At 37.3% G+C, this 18390-nt stretch overlaps 1 protein-coding gene across 2 annotated transcripts in view; it reads left to right on the top strand.

Annotated features, from left to right (window-relative positions):
• The first annotated feature begins 7982 nt into the window (after window positions 1–7982).
• The window catches only part of LOC139708581 (uncharacterized), a 39515-nt gene continuing 29107 nt past the window's right edge, over window positions 7983–18390 (top strand). Inside the window, exons 1-2 of one of the 2 annotated variants that reach the window (XM_071620517.1) lie at window positions 7983–8399; window positions 11488–11790. In XM_071620517.1, the coding sequence (XP_071476618.1) occupies window positions 8327–8399; window positions 11488–11790 (376 nt within the window). In that variant the 5' untranslated portion in view covers window positions 7983–8326. Of the gene's footprint in view, window positions 8400–11487; window positions 11791–18390 lie in introns of those variants that run through there. The other variant, XM_071620518.1, reaches the window with a different exon arrangement.

The raw sequence follows: 18390 nt of genomic DNA on the forward strand, positions 1-18390 counted from the left end.
ACAAAAAGGACGTCACGCCTGTGCGAACACAAGAACAAAGGCGAGTGTGACGGCATGTATTTGAAAGGGCATGTGTGTACGGAAACATCTCCTGACATAGCAAAGGAGCTATGAAATGACACTCATAAATGCACACCCAGACCCACACACACATCTATACACACACACGTACTGGCTGATTCCCATCACTGCTTATAGTAGCCCGGATGTTCCAGATCGCACGTGGAGCGAGGTCTCCTTGCTCTCCACCGAAGTCAGACATCCTACCTGTTTTTCATCACATTTTGCGTGCTAACCACTGAACATTCCCGTTGTTGAAACAAAAAGTTTCTTACACTACTTAGGAGTAATTTCTTCTAGATTTATACCACTCCTGCACAAGTGTGGTCTTTCTTTTTTTGATATGAAAAATGATACTTAAAAGGGAACGTCCCAGTTAAGCAAAAGCTCAAGCTCATTTTACAGAGCTTGGAAAATCGTAAGCAGTTGCTAGCAAGAACAAGCAAAAGGTATGCTTTATGCATACGTTTATAAGCAAATGCTTGGTCTCTAAGCAATTGCTTGCGGGCAGCAAGCAATTGCTTTAGCTTGCTAGCAAAAGCTTCTGCTCGCAAGCAATTTCTTGTTTTTATGCATACGGATTCAAGTAAAAGGCTAGCACAAGCAATTGCTAGCGTTTATGCATTCGGCCCATTGTCATAATAATATATGTTCTAATATGTATATACAATGTTGCCTTCCCATCACAGTTAAATAGAATTTTTTAAAGTTTACTCGAAATGGTCTTCCATGGACTTGGGTCGTTCTTCAACTTTCAACTTTCAACTTTCAACTTTATTTTCACCACCATCAAAATGAACAAAGAACTTTATGTACAATGCGTATACACGGGATATTTGTGATATAGAACAAAACTTGAAAAGGTACATAAGAAAATTATGAAAATGAAAAGTAGATGTGATTACATCTTTGTTAAATACATAAAGCGTATAATACAAGTCAACTAAGGATAAGGATGGAAGTGGAGGGTCCCACTAAGAAGCAAAGCTTGTACGATATGGGACCCTCAGAAAAATACACAAAACATCAATATAAAACACAATAAACGAACCGATGTCAACTGACATCAAAATGATTGGGAAGAGGAAAAAGAGAGAAAAGGAAACGAAAAAGAAGAGGAAAAAAAGAGAGGAAAAAAAGGGAGAAAAAAAGAGGGAACTACAGCATGTGCCATCGTGGACGCAAGCAATCTGGATTTCATAATGTAAAATAAGTGATAAAATACAAGCTGGATTGAATGTAATGCAAAACATTTTTTATACGTAGTTATGTTGGTAAGAATGCAGGAGAAAAAAAAAACACATCGTTATATTTACAACACAGAGAGGGACATAGTTTAATAGGAGGACTTATGTAAAAAAAAAAATGATGACTTGACTGAGATGATAAAGGGAAACTAACTCTGTTGGATGTTGTAAAGTTTCAATAAAAATGGTTTTAATTTATTCTTAAAGGAATTCAGAGATTGAGCAGTAGTAATGTTACTGGGAAGTGAATTCCAGTACTTTGGCCCGTCGTAAATAAATGTGTTTTTGAGCCAACAAAGTTCTCAGAAATGGCAAGTGGAAATCATTTGATCGCCGTGTTGGATAATTATGAATGGATTGATTTCTTTGAAACATTGTTTCAAATATATTTGGGAGATTATTTTTATTATAATTATACATAAATTGTCCTAGATTAAACAAATACAAATCATTAATTTTCAATATTTTATGCTCATAAAATAGTGGGTCAGTATGGGACAAAAATGCAGTATGACATATAACACGGAGTGATTTCTTTTGCAATAAAAGTAATTTATCTAAGAATGTTTTATATGTATTTCCCCACGCGAGAATACCGTAACTTAAATATGGCAATATTAAGGATGAATATAATACGAGCAGGGACGACAAAGGAAAACAAAACTTAAGCTTATTAATTATACCAATATTACGTGAAATAATTTTACATAAACTGTCAATATGAAATTTCCAGGACAGCTTATTGTCAACTGTTACTCCTAGAAATTTTATATGGGAGACATTTTCGAGTGGAGTACCATCTAAAACAATATCAACAGGTAATGCCTCAGTAGAATTACTAAAGAGCATATATTTTGTTTTTTGAAGGTTAAGAGATAGCTTATTTGCTTTTATCCACTGGGCAACATTTTCTAATTCTAAATTTATTGTATTAACAAGGGTAAAAAGATTATTGTGTGAAAAAAATAGATTTGAGTCGTCTGCAAAAAGAATAAAAGAAAGAACATCTGATGATCTACAAAAATCATTTATGTAAACAGTAAACAACAGTGGACCTAATAAACTTCCCTGTGGCACCCCACATTTAATATGTGACCCGCTACAACAAAATGATCCTAAAGTCGGGCGAGGTCGATTATTTGAAAATTGCATGACATAATTCCCTAATCTTTCTGCTTTAAATTGATATATAACATTAATTATAAAAATAATCGGCTGCGGAGATATCGATGTTTAAAAGAGAGCATGTCGAGACGTCTGGGAAATCACTGTTTCGAGAAAAGCGCCCTAAAAGTTTTCCTTTCGACGCAATCGCAATCAAGGGACACGCAAGTCAGTTTTCAGCTCCGGACAATAGAAGGTAAGCCCTAGCAACCCCCGAAAAGTTCATTCAAGCACAGCTCTGCGGTCTCCTCACCGACCAATCAGTGACCAGGATGAGAGAAGCGGCTGAGCATAGAGCAACCCGCCTGCACGCACCAGTCGACTGGGCAGTGTGCGAGCTTCACGCTTCGGTTAGCAGCAAGCAGCAAACCGACCAATGAGATCACTCTGGTCGGTGTTAGGGGCGGAGCCTATCTGTGGCGCTCAATCCAAATTTTCCAACCAGTTTCTGCTTCGCTGAAACGCCAAAAAACATGGCTCAGAAAAACGCTATTTTTTGGTCTTTCCTTTCATCATTTTGCGTCAAAATTTCGACAAATGATAGAAGACATGTCAGACTCCAATAATATGTCAAAATCAGAAAATCGTAAGTTTTGACAAATTTTAATGCTCTGACTTCAAACTCGATTTTCACGGCTTCGACCGTGCGCGACTTTAGGACCTTTTTGTTGTAGCGGGTCACATATTTAATATTTGTGAATTACAACCATTTAAAGAAACATATTGTTTCCTGTTCATGAGGTAGCTCCTGAACCATTCCAAGACCTTCCAACGCACTCCATAATGGTGTAATTTGTTAAGTAAAATATCATGATTGATGGTGTCGAAGGCCTTGGAGAAGTCCAGGAACAAACCTATCAAATGAGAAGATGTATCGATAGCATGTGCCACTTTTTCTATAAAACTCAATAATGCATGTTTGGTGCTATGTTTCTCCCTAAATCCAAACTGAGAATTCGTAAATATATGATTAAATTTAAAGAAATTAATAGTTCTTTTATAAATAATTTTTTCAAGAATTTTTGACAATGCACTTAACAAAGAAATTGGTCGGTAATTATTTACATCTAATTTGTCACCTTTTTTAAACAAGGGGATGACTTTTGCTATTTTCATACTTTCGGGGAAGGTGCCATTAAAAAGGGATAGTTTAAATATATGAGCTAAGGGATCCGCAATTGACGATATTACCCCCTTTAAAAGAAAATTGCTGATGTCATCGTGTCCAGCACTTTTTTTGAACTGAAATCAGAGACAATATTAATTATCTCCTGAGTGTATGTTGGATTAAAAAATATTGAACTAGAATTTGGGGGACCCAAAAATTCGGGAAAATGTTTTGTGGAGGGAGGAATATTACTTGCCAGGCTTTCCCCAATTGAAGAAAAATGGTTATTCAAAACATCACAAATTTGTTGAGAATCTTCAACAATTTCACCATCAAATCTAATTTTTGTAATATTTGACTTAACATTTGATATATTCATGGCTTGCTTTAAAACTTTCCATGTATTTTGCATATCATGCCTGTAAAATTGTAACTGATTAGTATAATATTTTTTCTTTTCTATTCGTATAATTTTCGTCAAAGTATTTTTGTAACTAGTGTATTTCAACTTTGATTGCTCAGTACGTTTCATTTTAAATCTGTAATATAAATTATTCTTTCTATTTATTGAACGCAGGAGCGATTTTGAAATCCATGGGAGCCTGGGTATTTTTTTGTAATTAGCTGATTTTTCTCTACGTTTTGGAATACAAATGTCCAAATGTTGGATAAAAATCTTCATAAAATATTCATAAGACAAATTAACATCATCTGTATCAAAGATACAGGACCAGTCTGCGGTGTCTAAGCTAGCACCTAGCCTAGCTATACTTTCATGAGTAATTCTTCGTTTAAATATATTGTTGTTTTTATTATTAACTGCTCCATTTAAAGAAAAACCAGTCGAGATGGGGAAATGATCGGTGATATCTGAGAGTACTACAAAAGAATCAGGAGGAGGAAGAATGTTACAAAAAATGTTCTTATATTCATATACTCAATTCACTATAAAGAGAATGCATCTTTATAACCATACACACTGATATTACTGCAGTTATATGAAGATTTGACCAAAGATTGGATTTTCATTTCTTGCATTGGTTGAATAGGCGTCAGCACTATATAGGGAAAGTTACTATCATATCAAGTCTAAGTCACTTTCTGAGTTGATGATCCCGCTTGATTGTCTTCCCTCCAGTAGCAGGAAGAAGAGTGATTATTCTTCCATCCGATGTCCAGGATGATGAGATAACTTTACGGCACGCTTTTGTTTTTGTTTTTTTTTTTTGTAGCAGCGCTGCATTCTGCTTTGTGAGGTCCTCGTCAATGCCCATGTTGGATCCCTTCAGCGCTCGTCGCTTGGAGATGACAAGCTTCCTCATTCGGTATGACACAAACTTCACAATGATCGGACGAGGTTTTTCTTTGGTGTTCCGTGATGCGCGAGTATTTCGAGATCTTTGCTCCACCTTGTTCACAGAACCGATGCGATCTCTCTATGTCGTTTTTGGTGATCGGAATTTTGAGAACCTCGCTCACTATTCAACACACATGATCGTCAGTGTTCTCTCCGTTGGACTCCTCGACGCCATAGAAACGCAGACAATTGCGTCTTGAATATTGTTCTTGTGCGTTGGCGTTCCTTTGCAGGCTCTTTACAACTTCTTGTTCACGTTCAACTGCTTTCGTGAGTTTAGCGATCTCGGATCATTGGTCTTCAATTTGTTTCTCCAGATCCATTATCCTGGCGTCATTCTTTTCAATCCGCTCCGTGACCATTTGGTGACGATGGACATCTCGGCCTTCACCGATTCACGTACCCAATGTGAAATATGACAACAGGGCACTGCGCTTCCATCGATTTATTGATATAACATTTCATATTATGATGGTTAAATCTCCTATTTTGCCGGATGTTTATGCAAACAAGAGATTAATTTTAACAAGCATGCAATTGTGATATACTGCAAACCAGCCAACCATATCTGCTTAAAAACAACTACTGGTGTGTCAACTCTACCAACCAAAATCTCAAAAGTTTGATGAAAGGAAATTCAAAACTTGTAGTCAGCAAGAAACAAAGAAACACACAAACAACTAAACTGAAAACATTTTGCAAGATGTACTACAGAATAACATTCATAATTATGTCAAAGATACTGATACCCCATGAATCAAACACTCAGTCCTGCGGGATGCTGTTAAGGCTTCTGGATTTGGTGAATACGCTTTTGACCCTAAAAACGGTTTCTGGCCAGACAAACACATGATGTACACTGTAAAAACAGCGGTGTTAGATTTAACACCATGGGTGTTAAATCCAACACTGGTCGGCCAAACATCAATAGAGGACCACACCCACAGGTGTAGAAAATGTATTGTGATGGTGTTAAAAAGTGTTCACCTGGCACTTCGTGGTGTTAATTTGACACTGTGGCTGGTGATATTTTTGACACTGCGCTAGAGTTAATTCAATAATGACACCGCATGGTGTTGATTTGATATCGGTGGTGTTAATTTCACTCGTCCAGCTGCAATAGGAGATCACACCACCTGGTGTTACTGTGGTGTAAATGTGTTTTCACATTTTTCTTTCGAAAATCAAGTACTTTATCGGAAAATTTTTTATCGTCTTGTTGAAGTTCAAAATTAACAAGGAGTGCAGTAACTAAGAAACTGTTAAAAAAAAAACAATTTTATATTTTGAAATGACACCCGGAGGTGTTAATCTAACACCATGAGTGAGCACCGGAAATTTAACACCAGCTCGGTGTTTCATATTTAACACCGGACATTTTGCAGTGTACTATATAGTTAAGCATAATTGTGCATGCCCCTTCATCCGTAATACTGCTGCTTTGACAGAGTATTTAGTGTGGCAGTTTATTGAAAGCCTCCGATGAATGATGTATTTAGATCCCAATTGCATATCTGAATGTTGCTATTAAGAAAAAAATCATAAATGTATAAAGTTGCATCGATGGAACAGTATTGTTCTTCTGAGTCAAAGCGTGAGCAAGGTATCACACAGATTAAAGTCTGCTATTAACAATAAAATCTCTCTCTTATGGAAAATAAAGATCAGAATGTGTCTACAATTATCACAGACAGACCTGCAATCTTTGCCAACGGATATCGCTTTTGTCAATTATGACTCAAAAGATAAACCTAAGGTTAATCATTAACCTGTAAAATTATGAATGTGATATCGCAAACAGAACGAGTAAGCAATGTAGTTATGACATTATTGATGTAAGCGGTCGATCTGCATGGCTCCACTTTATCTTTCACACCGCCTCCTGCCTCCTGGATGCTCTGCCATGCACGATATCCTAGGTTGCACGTACTCAAAACAGCATGCCACTATATATATTAAGGTCAGCATTTGGACACGAAAATGTTAGATACATGTAAGAAGACTGGTTGTGCTGCGAATCATTTCGGATCATTATCATGCAGACTTTGTACGTTAATTAAACCAATAATTAAATTGTTTTTTGAGAAACACATCAAATCGCAATATCAGGGAATAAAACAAACTTTTGAAATTGTGAACAAATACCACAGAGGCTGTATAGCTGTGGCAATTAAAACAAACAATCATTAAAGAATAAAAAATCCTAAAATAAATCTAGAGATATGGTTTTCTTATAAGTGATTGTATAGATCATAATCATATTGATAAACAGAATACCTTTGTCTGGCTCCTGACATGGGCCTTAATATTAAACGAAAGGGGAGGTATGCCCCTTGTCCATGATTTTCCATGCGGTTTGTCACAAGAGCAAAGTGTGGTAGCGTATTGTATAGCAAGCTTAGGATAGATTTCCCCCAAAAAATGCAATCGCATGTGTTTTGACATAAAAAAAAAAATTCATGATATGATCATGTATAGATTATAATTACAAGTTGAGTTGATTTCCCTTTAGGAGTGATTGGGGTATCGCATGTCAAAATAATAATAAACAATATTTATTACAAACAAGTCTCTCTATGCCGAGTAACTTGAGGGAAAATGTCCAAACAGCACGGGCTTGTGGTAGTGCTATTGTCTAATGTGTAATTTGTCTTACAAATTTAGTTAATTTTTAATTTTAGAATGAAACTTGTTTGTGATGGTTGAGGTTAATCTTTAACGTGTACCATATGGATCTGATAAAGTATTTGGCGCGAGTAAATAATGTGCTTATGATATTATTCTTATAAGCTCTTGAACTGGCTATTCCTTTTTTTTTTCACAGGGAATGATTGATGATTTATCGTTGACAGTTTGGATTGTACACACTCCCACCAAAGCAGCACTCATGCCATTGAATTTTAGTTCGGCCTTTAGCCCCAAAGAATGAAACCAGCACTTTGATCGATAACTGGGACCGCGAATTTGTCCTACAAAATCATATGTGATTGCTACCATGCACCATCTATTTACCGATGCTAAACATTGTAAACGAGCAGAATTTATCCAACGTTGTACCTTGAACTATGTCTCCCGCGGAAAGAAAGAGAGTATTTTCAATGGTGTGTATATGTACGCCACATAGACAAAGAGATACTGACGTTTCGACAAACCAGCAAGCAAATGGGTACGTCGAGGGTTTGAACGACGCACAAATTTACTTCTCCATATTATTTTCAGAAAAGAACCCCTTTATCTGGAAAGGGTGCAGTGTATGTGGTGTGTTCGTCAACCGACATTGTGAATGATGATATCAGTGATAATTTGACGGGAGTAATGATTTAAACGTGCGGTAGGATACCATACTCACTTTGTTTCATACAAGAAGTCTGCGACTTTTTATAACCTGCGATGGATGGAAGATACAACCTTGTTCTCCTATTGACACTGACTTCGTATGCGTTCTGGTGCACCACTGCAAAAGGTGAGTGTAACTTTTCTTGAATGATCCTGTAGAAAGAATGCTGGAAAACTTACTACCTCAAAAAAAAAAAAACGGTAAAGTGCATTTAAGCGTTCTCATAGCCTCTTGACATGATATATAAAGCTTTACATAGCTATTTCGTGCTCGCAATCAATGTTAGTTTGTGTTATAAACCGTGAAATTAATTCTGAAAGTGACGTTTTCCATTCTTTAAATATTTGTAGTTCAAGTGGAGTGATGATAGTTATGAATAAAGAAAAAAATGATATCATTTGTTTCCTTCAAACCCTCTGCAAAAGGTACGTGTAACTTTACTTTTACTTATAATGGACCTGTGAGCCAAATGCAGAATTTATTAAGTATAGAGTGGGCTGAACTGGGACGCAGGAGAAGTGGGACACCTGTCATATCTTTAAAAAGTTTTGAACTAATCAGTTTTCTATAGTCTCATCGCCTGTTAGGCATTTTGCGTCAGAATACAAGCTCATGGTATCGGTATTCTGCTCTGCAACATTTCTGAGGGAAAGTTTAATTTTGAATTATTTTTCCGGACACTTTTTTTGTCAGTTTTTGGCATTCAGTGTGAAGTGCTTTCTGAATTCATCGTACAGTTTTGCACTTAACACGCCATATGCAAGCCTTATATGACTTCCAATAATTTGATTTAGAATATTTAGCCAAAAATAGCCAAATTTTTATGTTAGCCGCCATTTTCAATTTTCGGGTGCTGGGGAGAACTGAGACATCATCACTGTCCCACTTCTTCCTGTATTCAAAGTTATGATGAGAATAATACTAGAGATTTTCTTATTTTCTTTAAATTTCAGATTCTTTTAATGCAACTTTCTCTGATGAACCCTAATAGATAGGCCCTATATAACATGTTGGGATAAAACCCTTCATGTGTATGATATTAAAACACTCACATACATAGGGAATACTCTCTCACACACACACACACACGTTAATGATAATTATGCTTTTAAAATTGTCTAGCCTATAGCTACTGTTTTTCCCACTTTACCCACGTCTCCCAGGGAATGCCCCATTTCACCCCGTTCCGAAGCATTTTTAAATCAATAATAACACAAATATGAGAATTTCAGGAACATGAAGCAAAGCCCCATCATATTGCCTAGCATCAGTGGTCTTTGGGTCCGAGACATGAGTGCCCCATTCTAAATATCAGAAAAGTTATAGGAGAAAGTTCATCAAATCACAATTTTTGTCCCACTTCTCCCCACTCTCCCCTGGATGAAAGTATTATCATAAGCTCTGATATGAGATAAGCTTGACATAGATAATGCCCTTCGAAGTGCCTGTAAATGTTTGGGACACTGAAATGATTTCTGAAAGTGACGACCTCATTTCTTTAAATGGCTATGTTATGTCCCCTGACTCTGCATTGATAAATGCATTTAGAAAAGAAATTGTTCGCGACAGTCTGAGAGTTTTTCTTGTTGCCCATTCTAGACCTCTAGAAAGGGTATCAGATTTGGCAGGCATTACTTAGTAGAATAATTAGACAGAGTGATCCCTGACAGATTAACATATTGGACGGTAACAAAAATTCCCTTTATGTTCACATAAAGAGTTAAACCTTCTTAGCAGAATTTATTTAAAATCGGACACGACAGAAGTAACCTGTCTAACACCATTTGTTCTAAGATGCCAATAGCATATCATATATATTTTTTTTAATAGTGAAAGTCACGTACGTCTCTAAATTCAGTTGAAAGTCATAAATTAACTTTTACACCATTGTATAAATTTGACGTTACTTGATAAATGACATGCAAGAGACTACAACGACAACACATGATGCACGACGGAGCCATTCTCTATGAATATTACGGCTTGTCAGAGGTAGTCCCTATAGGTCGTCTACCGATTTGGCCTGACAATGCCTGAGTATAGACCTAATGTTCCTGTTTTAGAATATGAATGGTTGACAACAGAAAACTGTAAAAAGAGGGTTATACTTTAAAATGTTTTTTTTTCTTTTATGTTTAAAGAGAATCTAGTCGTGTGATTTACTCGGTCGAGCACAGTGTCTTACAATAAGTATAGGCGTAAAAAGTATATGAACAAATAAAATCAGTGAAAGGGTCATGACGAAGAAACACGCGGTCAGCAACATCAGAATGAAATTAATAATGGCTACATATAATGCTCAACAGAAAAGAAATAAAACAAGATTTTTATGATAACAAGCATGGATGTTATTGACAGAATATAAATCACATCCCATCCGAAATATTATTTTAATGTGTAATCTATAACAATGCATAAGGTATGCTTGACTGCTGGATGCCATGATAACATACCCATGTGTGTGTGTGTGTGCGCGCGCGCGCGCGCGTGTGTGTGTGTCATTGTGAAATTCAAATAAAGAACATGAAATATGAAATACAAATAAAGAATTTCATAAAACAAAAAAAATGTGAATGTGTGTGTTTGTGTTATCGGTTATTCTTATTAAGGAAGTCAAATCTTTTCATGATCAAAAGTGTCTACACTATTTAAAGCACCAAAAGGAGACATCAAGCGCAACACGTATATCAAAGTGTCAACAGAATAGTCGAAGAACTATAGAAACAGCTCTTTCCAAAGGCTATTCAAAGTATATTGACTGACGGGCCAACGTACCTAATTTCATTTCCAGTTCATGGTTAATTGCAACCGAAATGTTATTTCCAGTGCATGTTGTTTAATGTTCAATGTTGTTTCAGTATGTACCTGCCATTTTTACTTTCCTCATATTAACAAATGTAAATAACATTGAATAGAACACTAAGATCACTCTAAGCTTTGAGGGTTCAAGATCATTATAAACACACACACACACACACACACACAAACACTTAAACATAGTATACAATACGAAACATGTGAACGAATCTATTTAAATAGTAAGTTTTTCACGAGGCATGCAGAACAATATGAAAGTATGAACTGATTTCTTTGCTGCTTATGACAATTACTTCGTCCAAAGAGACCTAGATCGTTGGAGGTGGCACAAACAGGATACCATTTGGTGGATGGACGGATATAATTCATTCAATTTTCCGATTCATGTTGTTTATAGCTTCAGTGGTAGGTACTGACCCCAACGTTCTGGGATGGAAAGGGAAAGACATCAGACTGCCGTGTGACTTCCAGGAGGATCCCTTTGCCGTTTACTGGGTGAAGGAGACCATCTCAGGTCAGCAGGACAAGGCTGGATTCTCCGACGGAAAATTTGAGAGCTATGAGGAACGCGTCAATATCGACGGGAATTTCAGCCTCGTCATTACCGACTTGGAGGTGGCCGATGAGGGTCTCTACTTTTGTCAGGTTGCGTTAGTCAATTTACAGATTTTCCAGAATTCCACCTTCATTACGGTTTACTGTGAGTAATATTTCGTGTTATGAAGACATGCATAAAAGAAAGCAAATTATGTAATGTATATTATCACTTATTATTCAATATCTGGGTTGAATCAACCTTACGGTCATATCAACATTTTTCGCGACTACTCCACCGCGCGATTTTTTTTTGACCGCACCGTTCACTGACTTTTTACTTTCAATTTAAGTCTCGCGCATCTTTTGACAACATTTTCGCGAAAATCGTGCATAGCGTTACCACGCTGCACGACCTTTTATACATGCCTGTCAGACCTAAAATTGCCCCAAAACGTGATTTTGTGTACAAAGTCTATGGAAATGGAGTTTTTTCTTCTCATTCATAAAGATATGATTGTTTTCACTTTTATACGCTGAAACTAATTAATTTTAGCATAATTATGCTTGAAATAGGTTCTGTCATAAATTTTGTGAAAAAATTATAAAAAACAAAAGGTCGAAAAAACAAAGAAATACATAAGAAACTCATAAAACAATAAGATATATAAGATATTGATTTTGATACCATATTTTTTCCAGTACGTTGTGTGGAATGCTATAAAGAATGTTATCACCAAAATTAGGAGTCTAGGAGCTTTAATTTCTGACTTAGAGCAAAAAGTATAATTTTCTGCATATATATCAATAGCATAATCATTATGACAATTCACAAATTCACATTTCTTTTTGTATAGTTTGGTAGATTATGCATGCCACAGGTAATATATGTGCTAATTTTCATGGCGATTGCGGGAGCGACGGCCGAGATCTCAAGGTGGGGGGGGGGGGGCGTTGAATCAACCCCTCCCCGGCCACAGAACACCCAAAAATTCCCGGCCTGGTTATGGTTAAGATTAAAGTCTGTTTTCACAATCTGATTCTCACTAAAAACTCATGTCTGGCGACATTGTGTAGTGATATAATGTTATACACGCACACACACCCACACCACCCACGCACACATATACAAATGTATGATGTGTGTGTGTGTGTGTGTGTGTGTGTGACCATACATAACTTTACAGTGATGCCAGACATGAGTTTTTGATTAGAGTCAGATTCTGGAAACAAACGTAAAAAAAATAATGGTGAAAAACTCACTTCAAATTGACTCTGCTAGCATATCTACATAGAAAAAAAAACCAAACAAACACAAACTCTGAGAAAAGGTGTGTACTAACGAAAGAGGCCCTGAAGTAGAAAGTTTAATCTTACCAAGCTGCACTCAATGCAATAAAATGGACAAAATGCCGGATGTACAGGTGTAAAACCACATAGCAGTATGAAGATAGTATAATTTCTTTCAAACAATAACAGGAATAGCAAATAAAGCTTAGATTATCGTGCTCAAATAATATAATTAATCATTCTGTACTTGGAATAACGAAAAAGCGAAAGAAAGTTTGTTAAGTTCTATTTATACAATTTCCTCTATACTGTTTTCCATTCATGCGTCACGACCTGCAGTAAACATGTACAGAGCGCATAAAAAAAGGTAATCCAAATTTAGAGGGCTGCCATTTTTTCATTGTCTGTTAGGAAGACAACAATGTTGGTTGTAAGGAAGGGGAACTCTTCCTCTGTCCATTGACACCTAATTGTGTTGACAATTGTCATGCATGACCGAGCACATGGACTTTAGTGACAACAATGACAAATCGCACTTTTTCCAAGTTTGTTTGTTATTGTGAGGAAACAATGCATTTCTCACTGCAAGGATGAGATCTGTTAATGAGAGTTGCCAAATAGGGTAGCCTGTACGAATGCAGGTTTGTGTTTGGGTTTTGTGTTTAGGGTTTGTGTTAAGGTTTTCTCCTAACACTTTATGGTCCATAACCTTTAACATTGCCTTTTGTTCGAAAACTTGGTCGCTTCCACAGAGGCCAACCCACACAATCCATTTTTCTCTGTTCATATTCAAAACATAGCTCCCAGTGGCAAACCATGTCTTGAATATGAAGAGAGTAAAATGGATAATGGTTTCGCCTTTAATGGGAAGGACCAAATATCGACAACGTGGCCATGTAGAAGGTTATAAACCATTAAAAAAAACAAAAAAAAAACAGAAGAAACCTTAAAACTCGAATATGCAGTTGTGCAGTCTGGCCTGATGATTTGACCACTTTCATTGAGAGATCTCATCCGTGCAGTCAGACATGCATTGTTCCTTCACAATAACACGCAAACTTGGAAAAAAGTGCAATTTGTCATTGCTGTATTTAAGGTCCATGTGCTCAGTCATGCATGACAATTGTCAACATAATTAGGTACCAATGGAAATAGGAAGAGTTCACCATTCCTTACAACCAATATTGTGCTCTTCATAACTGACACTTAAGGAATGGCAGCCCTCTAAAGTTGGATTACTTTCTTTTTGATACGTTCTGTATAGTCAATTTGTCTATCGATTTCTGCACTTACTGTATTATCGATTGTCCCTTTTCCTTTCACTAAAGTGTTCTAATATTCTTCACTCCCCCTCCCCGCGAAAACAAAAAATCAGCACTTCACGAACTTGATTCATTTATTTATTTCATTATTATTATTGTTATTATTATTATTGTTATTGTTATTATAATTTTAATATGATTATAAATCATGATGATGATGATGATTATTTTTATCATTATTGAATACGCCATTTGATTATAATTTCTCTTCTATGAAATAGATATGGTGATATCTGTTTCTTGTATAAATGATTGAACGAATAACTATGCTTTTGTTGCCTCACCCTTCTCCCCCCCCCCCCCCCGGTCAAGACGTGGCAGGGATCCTAATGCCCATATGGCCGTCCGTTCATTGTATGACAGTCGCAACGCGACTATCACTATGGACATATTCTGATGTAACGCTTACAAAACCCCTCATTAACTTTGCAACCATGAGCGTGTTAGTAGACGAACCTGATGGTGGAAGCCCTAAAGCCCCTTTTACATTTTCACGGATTGCTTCACGGATGACCACGGATCGTCATCCGTGGTGTTCCGGCATGCAAAATATCGATTTTCCAATCAATGCCCGGTGTAAATACGAGCCCAACTGGGTGTCTACACGGACAAGTACGGAGTCTACACGGCCAAGTACGGTACCTACACGGACAGACAATTAACGAACGCGGACCACAGCGGAAACGATACGGAGCTAACAAGGATATCAAGAATTGAGCACGGATGCAACTAGGTGTCTTCGCGTTCTTTACACGGATATCCCCAAAATATTGACACATGACTTTTGCTTTTGCTTTTGATACTTTATCATTCTTCGATGACATGCTTCCAGAGCTATGTACAGTATAAAAGGCACACCAGAAAATCTACAGCAGCCTACTACACCTCTAGTTGTCGACATCATAAAGGCAAATCTCTTTGTCACGTTTGTTGCAAACTCTCATTCTACGGGAACATCATGACATAAATGAAACAAAAAAAAAATAACCAAAAAACAACAAACAAACACACACACACATAAAAAAAAAACAGCGAGGAGATGTGTATGGGTCACTGACGCTTCTCAGGCGACCACTATACGAACAGTACGAGGGTATGTTGGCTGTACTGATTGGGAAAGATCTTAGCAAATTTCATGAACTTTATGAGCTTGTATGACAATATACACGAATTTTTCATCCCGGATGGAGCCGATGCTAATACGGACGTCCCGATGTCTTCACGGATTGTCCCGAAATGAGCACGGAGGCAACACGGAATAGCCGGTGCCTGCAAGGAAGGAATACGGCGGCTACACGGAGTAGACGGTGCCAACAAGGAAGAGTTCGTATTGATTTTCATCCGTGATGTCCGGGATGAAAAATTAAGCAAGCCTAATTTTTTCCACGGACATGCCGGATGATTAAGGATAATGCCGGATGACTTCACGGAGTCAACACGGCCATGTCGGAAACAGTACGGATGATCTCAGATCGACGATCCGTGGTCATCCGTGATGCGATCCGTGAAAGTGTAAAAGGGGCTCAACCTTCTAAAGTCCAAGGGAGGGGGGGGGGGGACATTGTTTTATTAGCCACTCCTTTGCACTTAATCCAATTTCAAAGAAATGTGGTGACTTTCCCTTAAGTCCTATTGGAAACATTTTGGTATATTAGTTAGCTATATTTGCTTTTGCTGGTTGCCATTGAACCATTAAACTCACTATGTCAGCCACTTTTTTTTTTTGTTCTGCTACAATTTCAATTAACAATGTAATAGTGTGTGATATGGGCTTTTCTTGGCTGAAATTTGCTGAAGAAGCAAAATGTAAAGCAGTTGTGGCCTTCAGCTTTTTCTTATACGTATAATTTTTTAAATAGTTTTTTTTTTTAATATAGAGATAATGAAAAAAAAAACACACACCGGCATTTCAAAAGACTGCCCATGAATTTTGTATGATTTTGATTCTTTAAGCTAACTTATGCCTGTAATTATCAATCTGCAAACTCACAATTCCAATATTATGGAAATATGACATGTGACAACTATATTGTCATGTACCTACATCTCAAACAGTACATCACAGGTCTAATAATAGATTTCTAAGCACCCCGTGAGGTGACCATGAGGTATTCAACCAGAAGAAATGATGAGGCATGACATGCTTATCATTTGTGGCAAATATTAGAATGATTGGTCTATATTAGAACACATACGAGGGATAGAAAAATTATACAGAAAAATCAAGTGTTTAGCATATTTCCTATGTGTTTCTTTATATTTTTTTTTAAATAGCGCCCTCAATTGGTGATCTTTAGAAAGTATAAACTTACGGTCATATTATGGAGATTGAGTTTTTATGCCTCCGCCACGAAGTGGTGCCGGAGGCATTATGTTTTCGGTTTGTCCGTCCGTCCGTCCGTACGTCCGTCCGCTTTCGTTTACGCGATAACTTAAGTAATATTGACCTGAATTCAACCAAACTTGGTCCAAGTATAAGGTACGTTGGGGCAAGTAGTTGATTAGATTTTGGGTGAAATTGGCCAAAGGTCAAGGTCAAATCATAAAATTGTATCCTTTTACGCGATAACTCAAGACTGGATCGGGCAAATTTCACCAAACTTTGTCGGAGGATGATGTATGATGGGACAATTACTTGATTAGTTTTTTAGTGAAATCGGACAGAGGTCAAAGGTCAAACATCAAGGTCATTTACCTGTTTACGTGATAACTCAAAACTGGATGAAGCAGCTTTCACCAAACTTGGTCCAAGGATGATGTATGATGGGACAATTAGTTGACTAGATCTTAGTGGCATTGGCAAGAGGTCAAAGGTCAAAAGTTCAAGGTCAAATGCTAAAAATGTTGCTATTTCCCCAATATCTATGCAATGCCCTAAGGTATTTTCTTGAAACTTGGTGTAGACATGTACTACTGCGTAAAGATTTTCCAGAGAGAGTTTCATGTCATAAGGTCAAAGGTCAAAAGGTCAAAGGTTAGGTGAAAATGTTGTAATATCACTTTTCTCACAAATGGTTCAATGTGTCTTCATGGAACTTGGTACATTCATATGGAAAACTTGCGCGCATTTGCTCCGGAGCGAGAGCACCGGTGCTTATAACACGTGAAAAGACGCGTCATATCCCCCTCCTTTGGGACAAAAATAGCTCTGCACAAAAAACATGGCTATGAATTCAAAACCCTCGCCCTCCAAATGAAACTAGAATGTACCCTCTTTCTACTCCGTGTATTTCCCCAAAAAATAGGTTTGGGGAAATTAGGGCACTTTTCCCCTGAAATTCTGCTTCAAATCACCAAATCTTGAGTTTGTCTATGGCGGAGTACCCAAAATAAGCCATAATTTTCGGACATGCCCATATAAATCACAGGCTGTACCACGGAAGCTTAGTGGAATTGTTTACCCTCGCACTTCAAAATGAAGTAGAATGTTTGGGCTCTTCAGTGATGTATAACTTGCTTTGACTGGTCAGAGAGAAATTAGGGCACTTTTCTTGTCAAATCAAAGAATGTTTTACAAAACTGCTTGTGACTTTGCTAAAGCGTGCGAGCTTTTGTGCTGTCCATTGTACACAATTCCCCTAATGCTTACGGACAACGGACGAGTGTGCGTAAACAAACAATTGTGTTTGTGCTGTGAAACGAAGGCGGGAGAGTTCAAGTTATTCACAATTTTCGCTGGATATCATGCCTTTTGAATCGTCTTTCGTCCACATTATAACAGATTAGTCTTTATTAATATTCTGACAATCCTGCAGAGTGTATTACCACTTCTTTCAGAGGTAAATATTGCCAAATTCAAGGATCATCATGCGTATTTTGTTCTGCAGAGATGACTTGAGGTTGAAACAAGCCGTGCTTGAACAGACCATGGTTCAGTTCCATTAAATCAACAGGGGTGATCGAGTGAACCCATTATGTAGATACTGTACGCGTTGGTGTGTGTGCTCGTGAATGATCAACTTGTGTGGTGAAATGGAAATGCCGTTGTAGGAAATCTAGATTCCCGGTACTAAAAATACTAATATCATTTCAACATTTAAACTAGTCCGAAAAACAAATGGTAGTACAGATCTGCTATTGTCCTGAAAGACGTATTCTGTCCCTCCAGTAAGCACACGCACGGTTCTCCCGATTCCCGTACAATGGACGAGTCC

Source organism: Diadema antillarum, unplaced genomic scaffold, assembly GCF_040938485.1.
Source record: "Diadema antillarum isolate AM-2024a unplaced genomic scaffold, OU_Dant_1.0 seq00001350_RagTag, whole genome shotgun sequence".
NCBI lineage: Eukaryota > Metazoa > Echinodermata > Echinoidea > Diadematoida > Diadematidae > Diadema > Diadema antillarum.